This window comes from Protopterus annectens, chromosome 1.part1 (genome assembly GCF_019279795.1).
Source record: "Protopterus annectens isolate FY-2018-M chromosome 1.part1, PAN1.0, whole genome shotgun sequence".
NCBI lineage: Eukaryota > Metazoa > Chordata > Ceratodontiformes > Protopteridae > Protopterus > Protopterus annectens.
In genome coordinates, this window is record NC_056726.1 from 475,017,217 (window position 1) to 475,033,548 (window position 16,332).

A 16,332-nucleotide genomic window follows, 5' to 3' on the forward strand; every position below is an offset into this window, starting at 1 on the left:
ACACAAAATGCATGAGCAATGTATACATTAGCTGAGAATGCATTTTATACACTTAAAATTAATCCAGTTATAGAGTCAAGCAGTTGCAAAGACATTTGAATAGCAAACATTGTAATTTATATTCACAGCAATGATGTTAAAATGATAATTTGATAATTGCATTCATTTTGAAGATCATTCACATCAACACTGAATGTTCTTTAAAAAAAATTGAGGTAAAGGCAATTACATATATGTCAGCATCTGCAAATTATAATCGTTTGTACATGTAGTAATGAGGCTTTAAACACAAGTACTTTTAGTTTTCTGGAAAAGAGTTAAATAATTCCAGACTGAGATTTCTGAGGCAGTGCTGGAGAAGTGAGCCAGGATACTGACTTTGGTAACTTCTTGCATCCTAAAACATTTTGCAAGTAATGAAACATAAATCCTTTGTCGTTGTTCTTGCCCTGTCCATCATTAAATGTAGATGCCTGGAAGAAACTATGGGTATAATTCATGGCATCGCATGCATTTGATAAGTAAAAATCCATTCTTCATTTGCTACTGCTGAAGGACTCTCACAACCTCCCTGAAATCAGTAAACAAGGCCTAGAGGAACTCTCCCAGCAGCAGGAAGGTGATAGGCTGATGTACATGCACTGCTTGCCTTGCCCTGCTCGAAACTCTCCACTGGGTAGGACAAATGCTGCCATCTGTTTTACCAATGCCATGCTGATTCACTCTCCAACTGCCTTCATCTGCAGTGTTATGGGAACACCATACACCATGCACAGAGCCATCTTTATTTTTGTCAGTGCAGACAGTCAATGAAAATGGTCTTGTAGAATACAGAATGTTAGATCTGAACTATCCCAGGACTGGATCTCATATGGCTCTTGCAAAGGTGCAGCCATCATATATAAAATGTGAGCCCTTTTATTATCAGATGGGTATGCTGTTGTGTTTTCTGTTTATTTCCCTGGGATTCTGATTTGCAGCAAACAAGTTTTATTCTCTTTGTCTGCACAGCATTGTTGTGTTGCACCTTTAGCAAAGTTTGGCATTGCACTTTAGTCTTTATGTACATAACTGTGAACTCAAGCTGACTGTCTGTGGAATTTAACTTGCTAGTCATTTACAAGCTCGAATAAATGGTAGTGCGCTATTCTTTAAAGACATAAAATAACCAATAAACTAATGTGTGTGTGTGTGTTTATATATATATATATATATATATATATATATATATATATATATATATATATATATATATACACTGTGTGTGTGTGTATATATATATATATATATATATATATATATATATATATATATATATATATATACACACACACACACCACACACACTATATTCTGTATGCAGCATACAGTTTATCACTTTCAGATATGCACACAGACAGGATAACATTTAGTTCTTATCATTTTAAAGGTACGTCTTGCTTGAGTCATCCATATTAACATATAGTTTCTGATTACTTTAAAACGGGTTAAACAGTTTGTCTAAATTTGATAGGCTGTTTTGAAGTATAATTGGATTGTTGATGTCATCATTTCCCAGACGAAAGTTGTTTTCTGAACTGGGAAGCTATAAAAAGTATATTGCTGAGTGTTGTATTACTTTCTGCAGGGTAGACACTAATTCTTTGATTTGCGCTGGGCTGGTTTCTTATTTGATATCATTTCACTTATGTTACACGAGCCATTAACAAGGTCACTGAATGGCATTGCTTTCAAATCATTACTCTGCAGAGTCAGTGAAAGCACCAGGGAATTGGGGCAGGGGGAATGTAAATGGAGAGCAATTTACTATTTTTACATTTAGGTCTTATACTTACTAAATAGAAAGAATTAAGAATTAATGATAGTGCCCAACATTGTAAAACTGTATATTGTATTTTCTGCTTTCTGGTTTAGTGTGTGTGTGTTTTGAAACAAAAGAGCTAGAAGATGAAACGATCTCTCAGTGACCAGCCTTTCGTGGAGCTAATAAAGAATAATAAAACTACCTGCCACTTCATCATATTGTTAATAAGTTATTTTCTATTCCTGATTTTTGGGGCAGTTGTGTTTTCCTGTGTTGAACTCCCGTATGAAGACTTGTTTAGACAAGACCTAAGAAACCAAAAGAAACAGTTTTTGGAGGATAATAGTTGTGTTTCTGAACAGAAGCTTGAGAAATTTTTGGAAACGATTTTGGAGGCTAGCAATTATGGTGTTTCAGTGTTAAACAATGTAAGTGGCAGCTATAACTGGGACTTTCCAGCAGCCTTATTTTTTGCCAGTACTGTGCTTTCAACAACGGGTAAGTGATGTGTGTGGTATATTTAACAAGTGTGCAGTGTCTGAGTATGTAAGCGTTGTATAGCTTCTTAGCATGACAACATGTTTCCAGCTAAGTATCTTAAACTACATCCTGTTAATTTGCATTAATAATTTACTGTACTGATGCATATAAACATATGTCTTTGTGCATCAGATTATGTGGGTAGTGTCAATGCTTTATTCAGCATATGATTAGTATGGATGTATTAGTACTTGTATCTGTTATTGCTAGCATAATGCATTTATTTTAAAGATATTAGCTGGATATGAACTACCTGATTACCTTTACTGCTAATCTGAGTTATTATTAACTATCATTGCATCTGTTATTGCTAACATAGTGCATTTATTTTAAAGAGATTAGCTGGATATTTACTACCTGATGATGATGACCCTTACTTCTGATTTGAGTTATTGTTAACTATCAGAGTATCTGTTTTTGCTAGCTTATTGCATTTAATTTTAAGGACATTAGAATAATATTGGCTGAGATCATCGGGGCTGGTAATAGATTCTAGGCTACTGTGCACTGGACTGGCCTGCCATTGTGCCATCAAGCTGCCCAACCCCATGTACTGTTGTGATATAGAAAAGTATGTAGGGTTACATTTTGTGATACTAATTGTTTAAGAAACCTCACCAAAATAAAAATGCTCCAGGCATTAGATGCTCACTTATTTCCAGATATGCTGAGAAGTTAGAATATCAAATGTCAGCTGTGAATGTTGTGTATCAGATTAATATAAAGAAATGCAAGTATATAAAAGATGCAGTATACTGACATGTGTGGCTGAAAAACAGTATCAGCTTCCTGCTTTAAGAGCATAAAATATTCAGCAAAGACTGTTTGACAAGCACAAATTTAGTAGGTTGAAACTGCAGTGTATTGTGGGGTTGCTAGTAAACTGAAGTGTTTGTCAGAAGACAACAACAAGAGTAATGTCTGAATGGGGCTTGATAAAATTTACTAGGCTGAAGGTGGGCCATATGGAATATTGTACAGTGACTGTGAGAATGTGTGTGTGTGTGTGTGTGTGTGTGTGTGTGTGTGTGTGTGTGTTTGTGTGTGTGTGTGTGTGTGTGTGTGTGTATCTGTATGCAATGCATGTGCATTTGTATCTACATGTTTGTTTTATCATGTGTGTGTAGAACAACGAGGTTAATGCTGGCAAATAATATTTAATTATTACATTTTAATGTGTAATACTATTTTACTTTTAGGGCCAAGTTATAAGACTGGAAAATAAGGTGACACCACATCTATCATAGAAGTTAAGCAAACAATAATGCCCAACATGGTGTGTGTTACTGTGTGAATTATGCACACCCAGGGGTGTTCTGAAGTCTGATGTTGCAGGTGGAGGACCTCTACTGCCTTGGAAGGATATTATTTGCACAGTAACACATACCCTAGAGGGCACTGTTGTGCTTACAGAATGAGTTGTCTGTAAAATTGTTGTGCTTTACTTATTTTGTTTTATTACTATATTACTTTTTTTTATTTTTGATGTAAAATAGTTCCTCCCCCTAATGTTTCAGACTTGCTGCATTATATGTAAAAGGTGTTGGAATAAGTATTTTATATAAAAAATATAAGATTTTACAAAAATGTCTAGATATTTTCCTCATATTTTTGGTCCTTTACTCATAACATGTGTAGAATGTTGGCAATTATTGCAGATTAAAGTCAGTAACGAATGACATAATATTTGAGTTTCAGACTTTATTTTCTTCAGAAAATGCATATCAACACAAATCCTGTTATTCTAGCAACCTTTTTAATTTTATAAAAGCAATATTTAAACTCTATTTTTTAGCCTTTGTCCACTTTTATTTTAGGCTTTATCTAGATTTCTTGAGTTAAGGGGTTGAGAGGTATGCACACCTCTTAAAGGATAAACAATGTACCATCAAAACAGTTCTGTGAGCTTTGCCGCAAATGCCTTGGTACATTATTGTAAACACTCCTTAAAGTTAAATAGACTGCAATTCCTCTGGACTATCAACCCCACACAAAACTTTTTTTTTTTCCTCCTCAGAAGACTGACTCCAGGACAAACAAACCAGATTGCAACTAAATACTAAATCACTAGGGGTACTGAAAGCTACAGGACCACTAGCAGGGGAAAGCAAATTCAGAACACTACAGAGCCAGAAGACTGTATCTCCTTGCCAAAAAGTCAAATACTTTGGCTTCCTTGTCTGGAAATGCAGAAAAATCAAAAGCAGCTTTTAACGGGACTCTGCAGCAGCCAAATACGTTTGTTTTGAACTGGGAGAGACAGCATCTAAATAACTGGGACACGTGGACTTTCAAGAGACCTTATATACTGTATATTGCTCATCTTTTTCTAACTGCTGCTGCCACTGCTCGATCAATCTCACTCTTTTTCCCTCACACACACAAACACACTTCCACTGTCATGTGTGCAAGCACGCATACACTCACACAGACAGAAAGAAACATAAATGCACATACACACATCCTTTTCTTATTCAAAGTTTCTTTTAATTTTACTCTCACTAATCAGCAAAAGTGCAGATTAGCAAGTATAAAATAATGGCTCACTTGATCTCACTATCATGCATGCATATACTCACACATGCCAGCACTTTATATATATATATATATATATATATATATATATATATATATATATATATATATTTATATATATATTTTAATATATTTTTTTTAATGTTAAACTCACTAAACAGCAAAAGCACTATTTAGCAAGCAAAAAATAATGGTGGATGTTAGTCTCCTTACAGTTTGACCTTCACAGCACCTTAATGTGCTGCTGTGAAGCTTCATATTCATCTTTCAGTGGGCATTAGCTGCACATTAACACCCTGCTGGAAAATATTCATTCTCCAATCAGACTGGCGATATACAGGTTGCCCATTCTCTAAAGATATGTAACTGTACTTTGTTTGTACTAAAACGTAGTCTTCTTTTTGTAGTCATGATATCAGTACTTTCCAAGTTTCTCAGCTCATCATGAAGCTTCTAAATGTTTATGCTTACATTTCAAGAGATAGGTAACTGAATATTTATTTATTTATTTATTTAATCAATTGATATATTTAACATTTAACTGGGTTAGTAGTCTGGTCATTATAATTTCTCACACACTACCCAGGTCAGAAAACAGTATTATATGTGGTAGTATAAGTAATGTCCACACGATGACAAGATTTTAACAAACTTTTGAAAAAAAGGAAGAGAATTTAGAATAAAAGAAAGAAAAGTAATTCCCAGAATGATAGAGCCCTCATCACTGACATAAACAAAAAGCTCAGGAGCTTAATAAAATCCACCAAAGCCAAGTCTGAAGCTAAAATAACTACCCAAGTCAAAGACAATCACAAGGTCTTTTTTTTAGAGATGCTCATAATCTCAAAAGCACAAAGCAGCAATGCACTGAGCTGATTGTCAACAATATTAGCTACATTGAAGCTGAAGATATAGTGAACCTACAGGCTGATAAAGTCAGGTCTAACTTTACCCCGTCTCCCTTCTGTCTGTCCCTCAACATATATCTGAAATTGACTCATCTCCAGCTGCAACGCAAGACCAAATCCTAAAAGCGATATCAAAAACTAAAAATACTGCTTTGTTGGTGCCTGGCAATATCAATGGATGCATCTTAAATAGAATGACTCAGGATTTAGCCAACCCCTAACAACACTGTTTAACCTCAGTCTCCATATAGGTTGTGCACCAACAGAATGGAGAACAGCTACAGTCATTCTCCTACATAAAGGAGGACCTTCCACAGCAATTATAGACCCATAAGTTTGACCATCCTCATATGCAAAGCCATTGAAAGATTTATCATGGAACTAATCAATAAGGACATAGGAAACCATACACTGGACCCATCTCAGTCTGGATTCAAGGGCAGGTCATGCTTACTCAACCAGGTGGATGTTTTTAAAAAGGTCACCAAAGCAATGCATGAAGGTAAGATAGTACATGGGTTTAAACTATTCCCGGCTCCATAAAGTCTGCTGTTCACTTTTTACCTTAGAACTGTTCTAAATTTCAAAGCAAGCACTCTATTTTCATTCTAAAGCCCTGCAGTTGCTCGTATAAGTAATCTTATAAGTAAGCACTAATAAACTAAAGCACTACACCCTCTTATACTCCCTTTAAGTACTTGGCTCCCTATTAGTCCTTTTTGATCAGTCAAAAAGTAGTTCCTTATACTATTCTGGCATGTCCAAAAGTCAGTTTCGGGTTTACTCTCCAGTCCAGCTGGTGAATCTGGGAATCTTGAGGCAATGTTACAACTGCCTTATGTACACAGACCACCCTCTCCTCCTCCCAACAAGCTCAAATATATGTGAGAGATGCAACTATATAGCCAAACTGGAGGCTGAGCTCTCTCAACCCAGTACTGGCGCAATCAGTCAGGAGGAGAAGGTAATCACACACACCACAAATCCAGTCTCACATAGACCTATCGCAACAGCAAACCAAACACATAAACACACAAAAACATACTCGGAGGCTCTAAATAAAAATCTGCCCAAGCAGCAGAGACCTCCAAAGCAGACATGCAAGCAACCGCTACCCCACAACAATACCCACGTATCACATAGTTCACAAAGTTAGTGTGCCTCACAGTCACAGCCCTTAAGGCTAAACAACACACCTAATACATTTGTAATATGTGACTCTATTGTCAGACACACTGACGTCCCACTCACCAGGCTGAACAAGGAGAAGGTCACTGTAAGCTGCCTGTCAGGTGCCAGGATCCGCCACATAACACAAGCACTCAGGTCACTCCAAAGCAAGTACAAATATGACTCCGTCATTGTCCATGCTGGTGTGAATGACCTGAGATGTACCTCCCTGGACTACATGAAAAGAGACATAGAGGAGCTCTCTGATCATGTAGCCCAGGCCGGTATGACCCTGACCTTGAGTAGCATCTTACCCTCACCAAGAATGATGTCAGAGTATCAAGACAAAATGATCAATTTTAACAATTGGCTAAAGTATTGGTGTCATTCAAAGGGATTCCAGTGTCTGTCAGCCTGGGATGACATGCTCGATAAGCTACGTTGCTTCACTAGGGACGGCTTGCACCTGTCACCCCTGGGCTTTCAAATACTGGCTAAGGTTCTTGCCACTCCCATAGTGCCTTTTTTAGGCAAGGCTCAAAAGACAAACCCACTTCCATAGACAACACAAGGAAAAAGAAACTAAGGGTAATGCTGCTCAACACCAGAAGTCTAAACCTCAAGATGCACGCACTTGAGGCTCTCCTCAGTGTAGAGAATATCGATATCTGTGCAGTAAAAGAAACCTGGTTCAAGGCTCCCGAGAGCACCCCAGCACTACCAGGTTACACCTACCATGCTTTTCGTCCCCAAAACTTGGACCGAACCATAAAAGGAGGGGGAGTATCCATATTCATCAAAGATACCCACACCTCCAGGTTAGTGGCACTGCACGAAGCATCAGAGACCATCCATGTGCAACTAACAGTGGGAAAAACTGCCTTTCAGTTTGTAGCCTGCTACAGACCACCCTCCCAAACTCAGGAACCCCACTCAGCTTTCCTGAGAACACTGGAGAATATGAAGGTCTCTCCAAACACCATTATATTGGGTGACTTCAACTACCCAAACATAGACTGGGAGCACTACTCAAACCCCACCACCCTCGCCAAATGGTTCCTAGAATTTATAAACTCAAATGCTATGGAACAACTGGTCACCACTCCCACAAGAGGGGAAAACATATTGGACCTGGTCATCACCACCATGGGGACTCTACCAGAGGTATACCCCTCATTGGTAAGATCTGACCATAAATTAATCTCACTGGACATCCATATCCCTTCCCACACCCAGCCAAGGAAACCACGGTGAAAAACTTCTCAAAAGCAAACTTCACACTTCTCAAAACCGAGGTGGAATCCTTCAAAGCCCCCGGGCTAGTGAAAAATATGGCCCAAACCACATAATCCTTTACAAATGCATTCTATGGACACCTACAGGAATGCATGGATTGTGCTATCCCAAATAAAAACAAGACTCACTCCTCCAAAGGCAGGAGACCTGTCTGGTGGACCCCAGCCATAAATAAGCTATACAACGGAAGGAGGAAGCTACTACATGATAGGCAAAATCCCAAAAAGGGAAGGCATCTCTGATCAGTACTAGCAAGAAACTATGATCAATCATAAAATCATCTAAGGCCAGCTTCGAAAGAAAAATTGCACAAGACACTAAAGATAATGACAAGGCCTTCTTTAGTTATGTCAGGAACCTGGGTAGCAACTCCCAGATATGCTCTGAATTAGTGCAAAATGACAAAAAATACACTGAACCCACAGTCATTGCCAACATCCTGGCAGGCAGGTTCAGTGCAAACTTCTCCCCCACTACCCCCCCAAAAGAGCAAATGTCTATCCCAACAGAGTGTAACCTCCCTGACATCACAGATGCACAGGTGAGAGCTGCCCTCTCCAAAGCAAAAAACACAGCATCAATGGGACCAGACGGTGTCCCGGGCTGCATCTTACATGAGCTCCAAGAAGAACTGAACCCTCACATAAAGTCACTGTTCAGTCTCAGCCTTACTTCAGGATATGTACCCAAGGAATGGCGTACAGCTACAGTGGTCCCACTCCACAAAGGTGGTGCCACAAATGACCCCGGAAACTATTGCCCTATTAGCCTGACTAGCCTGGTCTGCAAAGCTATGGAGCGTATCATCATGTAACTCATAAACAAAGACATTGGGAACCTCCAAACACTGGATCCAACCCGGTTTGGCTTTGTTAAGGGCAGATCTTGCCTCTTGAACCTGGTCAACTTCTTTGAAGCAGTCACCAAGGCCATAGATGAAGGGAAGGTAGTCCACACAGCCTACCTGGACCTCACAAAAGCCTTTGACACAATACCCCACTCGGGCATCATAAATAAGCTCACCAGCTTAAATATCAACCCCTGTGTCACAAGATGGGTTACAAACTGGCTAAGGGGTAGAACCCACATGGTCCGAATTGCAGGTGCCATGTCAGACTCCAAACCAGTTACAAGTGGCGTCCCACAAGGCTCAGTCCTGGGACCTCTCTTGTTTGGTATATATTTCTCTGAGGTACAGGCTAACATGGGAGGACTATGGCTGACCAAGTTCACAGATGACTGCAAACTGGGTGCCATAATTGACTCGCCGACTGACACAAGCATCCTCCAAAAGGGTCTCACAGAGACAGATAACTGGTGCCAGACCCATGGCCTAACGCTAAATGCCAAAAAGTACATAGTTATCCCCTTTGGGAAAAACAAACTGCCCACAAATTACCACAAAGGTGGTAATCCATTAAGTACGGAAGACGTAATTAGGGATTTGGGGACCCAAGTAGATAGCAATCTCTCCTTTGACAATAACATTGCCAAAGTGGTTAGAAAGACCTTCTATATAGCCCACCTTATCACGAAAGGATTCACATCTAGATCAAGAGAGGTCATTGTGCCCCTCTACTCATCACTCATCAGGCCCATAATTGAATACAATGCCCCATTTGGGATGTACCTTACCCGACACCTGCAGCAACTGGAAAGACTCCAAAAGTACCTCACCAAGAGGATCAAGGGACTCAAACAGATGCCCTACTCAGTTACGCTAAAGAAACTCCAGCTCTACTCAGTTGCTTACCGCCTACTCAGAGGCGATCTGTGCCTGACGTATAAAACCATGTCCAACCCAGAATTAATGGACATGCTCCACCTCAGGAAATCCAAATCCCTTAGAGCTACATGCTCCAGGGACTTAAACCTCAGCACAGAAATAAATAGGACATGCTGGAGGGACAGATTCATATCCCAGAGGCTCCCCTCACTCTGGAACAAAATCCCAATCCATGTTAGGCAGAGCCCCTCAATGATCGTCTTCAAGAGAAATCTTGACGAGTAGATGGGAGATCGTAGGTTTACCCCTGGGATCTCTTCTGTGTCCCTACTAGACAGAGGCACAGTAAACTATCCTTAAAAGGGCTATCTTCTGTGACCTACTATACAGAGGCACAGTCAACTAATCTAAAAGGGTGGCGAAAGCCAAACACACTCTGGCTAGGCTTATAAATGCCCTAGGGCAGATAGCCTAGTATCAACCTATGAACCTATGAACATACCTCAACCTAGCCAAAGCTTTTGACACAATCCCCTACTGTCAAGAATAGTACAAAAGCTAAATAAACTGAGAATAAACCTCTATTTCACCCACTGGATTGCCATCTGACTCACAGATAAGATGCAGGGAATCAAAATAGGGAGGTTACCACCATAAAGAGACCAGTCAGCAGTAGATTCCCTCAGGGTTCTGTGCTGGGACCTCTCTTGTTTGGCATCTACTTCTCTGAAGTAAAACTCAATACCAAAGGGCTCTGGCTGACTAAGTTTGCTAATGACTGAAAGGCAGGAGCATTCATTGAATCCCCAAATGACATAGCCATTCTACAGGAAGGTTTGTCCCAAATAAATAACTGGTACCAAAATGTGAAAAAAAATGCTTTATTGTATTGTTTTGAAAGTCATCTACTCTGGGGAACTATGACATTCATAATACTCCCCTAAGAGTTGAACCAGTTGGTCAGGATTAGGGAACTTATGTAGCCAGTGACTTAACTCCCAACCGACATGTGTCCATTGTTATATGAAAGTCATTTTATATTGCATAGCTTATAAAGAAAGGGAGTGTGTCTAGATCTTGAGATGTCATTGCCCCTCAGCTCTCATTAGGCCATGCATTGAGTATAATCCCCCTTTGTCATGTATCTGTCCAGGCATGTGCAATAACTGGAACACTCAAAGAGATACCTTACTAGAAGGATACAAGGTCTGACAGTATGTCCTACATGGACTAACTCAAAGCCCTGCCATTATACTCAGTATCTTATAGACTGCTAAGAAGTGACCTGTGTCTAGATTACAAGGTATCCTCCAACCCAGTACTGATGGATTTACTGCACATCAGCAAGTTAAATGACATCAGAAATAATTGGTCTAGGGATCTAAAATCTCTTCTGCAACATCAGCAAAATAGTTTGGAGTGACAGGTATATCTCAAAAAGGATGCCACTGCTCTGGAACAGACTCCCCATCCGTGTAAAACAAAGCTTATCCCTGATTATATTCAAGTATAACTTAGATCTATTGATAGGACACATACTGTAATCTTTACCCCCAGGACTGCGCCCTATACTACTAATGGACAGAGGCAGCTCCTAAATGTTTTAACTCATGCATGGGTCCCTCAAATTATCTGTGGTATGATCATAGTTATTTTCTCTAGGGGTATTATATAATTATTGACCATGGGATGGGTAAAGCCAGTCTAACACCAAATGGGATAGGTTAATTCTAGCACCAAAAGTGAAATTGACTAGGCTAAAAATGGCCTTCAAGGGCAGCTAGCCTAATAATTAACCTATGAACCTGTGATAGAATACATATTTAACAGTGATTCAATGTTTTGACTAACAGCATTACTGATGGGGTATAATTAATGCAGTAGGGTAGATATGATCATGATTACATTGTTAATTAATAACATAGCCAGACAGTAGGTAAAGGAAAATGTAATGTGGCCATTGTCATTTCTAACAGTGGGTAAATATAAAAGAAAAGAGCGACAAATAGTACAATAGAGTAATGGAGTGAAATACTTTGGTATGAGGTGAGTATTGTATTAAAACGGGAGAAAGTATGGTGTGACGTATTGATGGAAGAAGGTACAGTTAACAAGGGTTATTGCTGAAGTCTTTACTTTTGATGAAGGTAAAGAGGCGGGATTGACTGAAATTTCTAAAGAGCTGTAGACTAGTGAGATTGTGAAGATCTGGAAGAATGGAGTTCCATACTGCAGAGGCAAGCTTCAAAAAGAGTCTTTTGGTGGAAGAAAGAGAAATGTGAGGTCTCTATAAAGATATATCTTGGGAGAGAGGACTGGAGGGGAAATTGAAAGATAAAGTTTGCAAGCAAGGGGGGCAAAAATCTAAGTACATTAATTTGTAACTTGTGACAGCGTGGTGGAAGCCTAATTAATAAAGGGGAGATATTAAGTTGGAGGGGTGAAGACACTGATGAGTGTGGTAGTTAGAGAAGTTGATGAATCTACAGATTTTGTTCTACAATATTTGCAAAACAATAGTGTTGGAAAAGTTGCAGAGGGAGGTGAGAGGAAGGGCATATTCAATTATGGGATGAAAATGTATTTGTCAGGAGAAAGATGCACTTCAGGTGTGAAGTGACTTAAAAACGTTTAGCATTGTTTTAGTCTTTATGGAGATTTAAAGGCAGTGGTTTGCACATGGAGTAAAATGTTAATAGAGGAGTAAAGAAGGTTAAAAAAATAAGCATGCAAAGTGCTTTTAAGAGCTCGCCATGGAAATGGAATTTCCCCTAGAAGTGAATATTTCTGAAGTGCTAAATAGCAGGCATTGTATTTTCCAGCAGTTATAATCAGTCTGTTATTATGTTGGCAGTAGGAAAGGCCAAGGAGTTGCTCTTGAACCTCCTTTTGAATTGAAATGCTATCTTTACCTTCAAGCAGAGTACGATCATTAGAAGTTTGATGTATTGGTGCCTCATTCAGAATCAGCATCTATACCTAGTGACTGCTAGGGTGCACCTCCACAAGGATGAGCTGGAATAAGCAGGTAAATGGAATGACTGAATGGATGACAAAAAACACAAACTCAGAACCACACAGGAAAAACAAACAATTAGGAAATAATCCACCCTCTTAGATGTCCTGGCTCCAAAAATCAAACACTTGAAATAAAAAAACAAACTTTAATAACAAGCAAACATCTGTAACATAAAAACTATACATAAATACTTTAAATACAAGATGTATAGTTTTTTTTATTACGAACGTTTGTTTGTTATTAAAGCTTGTTTTTTTGTTTCAAGTGTTTGATTTTTTAGAGCCAGGACATCTAAGCAGCTGTATTTTTTTCTGAATGGATAACAAGATTATCAACACAATGTGTGGTCAGCTGAGGCTTTTATGAAAAGGTAGAAAAGGACAGGCCCAAATACAGAGTCTTGGGGGGATATCCATTTTAGGAGAGCTGGTATCTGATTAAAATTATCCAAAATTGTTCAGGGTTCAAGCAACCAGTTAAGTAGCAGTAGTTCCAACATATAGTAGCCACAGAGAAAGATGGGAAAGTTTAGGCAGGAGCAGTGGTATGATCAACAAGGTCAAAAGCACTCTTTAGGGCAACAAAGACTGGCACAGTCTTATGGTAGGCACTGTTAACAAGAGGCCATTTTACAGACTAGACAATATAAAATCAGTGACCATAAAAAGAGCAGTTTTGGTGTTCAGGGTAGCTTAAAGCTATGTTGCCTGTTGGAGAGAACTCAAAAGAGAAGGCAGTAGTCCAAACTTTGCAGGTGGACTAATTTTTCAAGTATTTTTACAATGGGGGGAGATAACTATGATTGGTTAGTAGTGCTCATGGGGATTTGGGCTTAGATGGCTATGGATAGAGACAATAATAACAGTTTTCATATGGAGATACAGTGACATGTATTATAAAGTTTCTGTGTCCCCATAATGACATGTATTTGACATGTATTTTAAAGTTAAATGCATGTTAAGTGTACAAGATCAGTCAGTAAACACAATTTATAGAAATTATGGGTGAAGTGAATTTGAATTTTCATGGTACTCAGAGATACTAGTAAGCTATTTGTTGACAGAGTTAGAGGAAAAAGGTCTGAAAGGAAAAAAAGTGAATACCAGTAAGGGTCAGAGGTGGGAGTGAAGGAAGGTATAGGACAAGTGTAAGTGAGAGGGTGGTCAGTTCTGTGTTTGTGAGGGAAGGAGTGGGAAGAAGAAGGGAAGAAGTCTTTAAGGTTGTTAGGATGAATGCAGGAAGCAGAAATGTAGGCCTGGGGGGGGGGGGGTAACTGTACAGGCTGTTGGCAGATTTACGTTATTTCCTATACAGTTTACAGTTTGAGATAGTTTAGTTTGACTTTAAAGCAGGTAGCTTTAGTAGATTTTAGTGAAACATATACCTTGCTCTTGAGCTGTTGATACTGATTAAAATAAATAGACTCCTCTGCAGCCTTCCAGAGGTGCACGTTTTGTCATGGTAACACATGAGTGTTTTAAAGTCAAATGATAGCCAAAAGGCAGCAGTTACAATAGTATATTTTCTTAGTAAAGTGACATAAAAAGTTATGGTTTGGGGATGGACAATAAAAAAGTAAGGAAAAGCATTTTGAGGGTTTGCAATGCTATACAGGTGGTTCAGTCAATAAAGTTTAGTAAGGGTATATGAGATATTTTCCTTAGTGGGAGAAAAAGAACAGTTAAAGGTGGTCATAGAGGATTTGAGGTTGTTTGAAAGAGGATAGTGGTCAATGACAGAGTTGGGGGTGTGTTAAAAGAATGGCTGCAATTAGGAATGTTACTAGATAATATACTGATCCAACAGAAATAGTATCCCTATTTCAAGGGTCAGTGAAGCAGAGCACAAACAAATTCCAAGCAGAAAGCAGTTTCAACAGTGGAGGTAGACAAACACTGAAGGACCAAACAGAAAAAAATCTTCAACAGTGGAAATGGACATACAGAAAAAAAAGGTTTCAGTGGTGGAACCAAATAGAAAAACGCTTTAACAGTACAAATGTTTATGTACTTCCACTGTTGAAGCTGTTTTCTGTTGAGAATAGCATATACATTTGATAACTATTATACGCGAAGAAGATGAGGTGAGTAGCTTGAGTTAATTTAGGTAAGGTTTTATAATGAAGGAGGTTGAATCAGGTGTTTTGAGGACCTATCCAGATATGGTTCAAGTTTCCAAGGAGAATGGAGTTATCTCATAAAGAGATGGTATACTGTAAGCTGAGAATAGAGGAAAAGTTAGTGGTAATAGCAGGACGATGTGATACATGGATTTAATATGTAGTTTAGTGCATGGGGCAAGCAATTTATAATTAAGAGTTTGGGCATAGACTGAGTAGGGTTGTAACCCAATTGGGTGTCAGTATCTATTTGGCTAAGGAAGAAGCAGCCAGGGTGATTTGCATGGTTTTAACTGATATTATAGATGTATTCTCCCTAACTTGTTTACATGACAATCATTCGTAAATACATTAAAGTTGTTGAATGTGGAGCAAGGGATAGCTGAAGTTAGGTTTCAGTACTAGCTAAAATGTTTAGATTATGTAAACTAATCCAGGTTTTTAACAATTATTTGTATTTATTGTTGATGCTATACAATTACGTGCTAATGTGTGAGATGTTGGGGAATATATGAGAAGCAGGGCAGAATGAAAGACTCAAAGGCTGGAAGTGGATATGGGGCCCCAGGTTACCCTTGGTGTCATTAGAGAGTAGAAGATATTGCAGATGTTTGTAGACATGCAGGCCAGAGTGCAGAAGTCTGTGAATAAAAATGGAGGCAACCAGAGACAAACTGAAGATCAAAGAGAGAGAAATGATAGTGCAAGTGAGTATGAGGAAGAATACTGTGAATCTGATTTTATGGTGTAAAAAGTATTGAGTAAGAAAATGACAGATGGCATATGTATATGTCAGCTATAGGGAGAAAGTGTACTGTGCATAAAGGTGGGAGTTGGGGTAAAATGAGACAGGAGAGAATAAGGAGGGAGAGTATAGTGAGGAGAAATAGCTAGTTTAGTGTATGAAGTGGCAAATAGAGGACAGGGGTCTTATTAAGTTGAATTTTGCATGAGTTTGGAGGACTGATGAAGGAGCAGAAGGGGAGCCACAATCTGAATTAATGGGTAAAGGGAAGAATGTAAGAGCAGATGTGTTAATTGTGGAGGGATTGAACAAGTGTATGAGGTGGCGAGAAATAATGACCAGTGATATAATATGTAATTCAATAAAATGCAAGAAGATAAAAGTAGTAAGTGTAACAGGTGGGTAGTTGTGTAATAATGGGCAATGGGGCAAAATGAGTAAGGCTGGAGGTAATGTTGTCGACTACAGTA

At 38.9% G+C, this 16,332-nt stretch overlaps 1 protein-coding gene across 1 annotated transcript; it reads left to right on the plus strand.

Moving 5' to 3' along the window:
- Positions 1-1,931: 1,931 nt before the first annotated feature.
- LOC122814676 (potassium channel subfamily K member 1-like) lies at positions 1,932-2,310 on the plus strand. The gene has a single exon (XM_044087102.1). It carries the CDS (start codon positions 1,948-1,950, stop codon positions 2,308-2,310), a length of 363 nt encoding a protein of 120 aa, XP_043943037.1. The 5' UTR covers positions 1,932-1,947.
- The last annotated feature ends 14,022 nt before the right edge of the window (positions 2,311-16,332 follow it).

Excerpts from the sequence above, each read along its gene's own strand:
- LOC122814676 (XM_044087102.1), top strand. The coding sequence starts at position 1,948 with ATGAAACGATCTCTCAGTGACCAGCCTTTCGTGGAGCTAATAAAGAAT.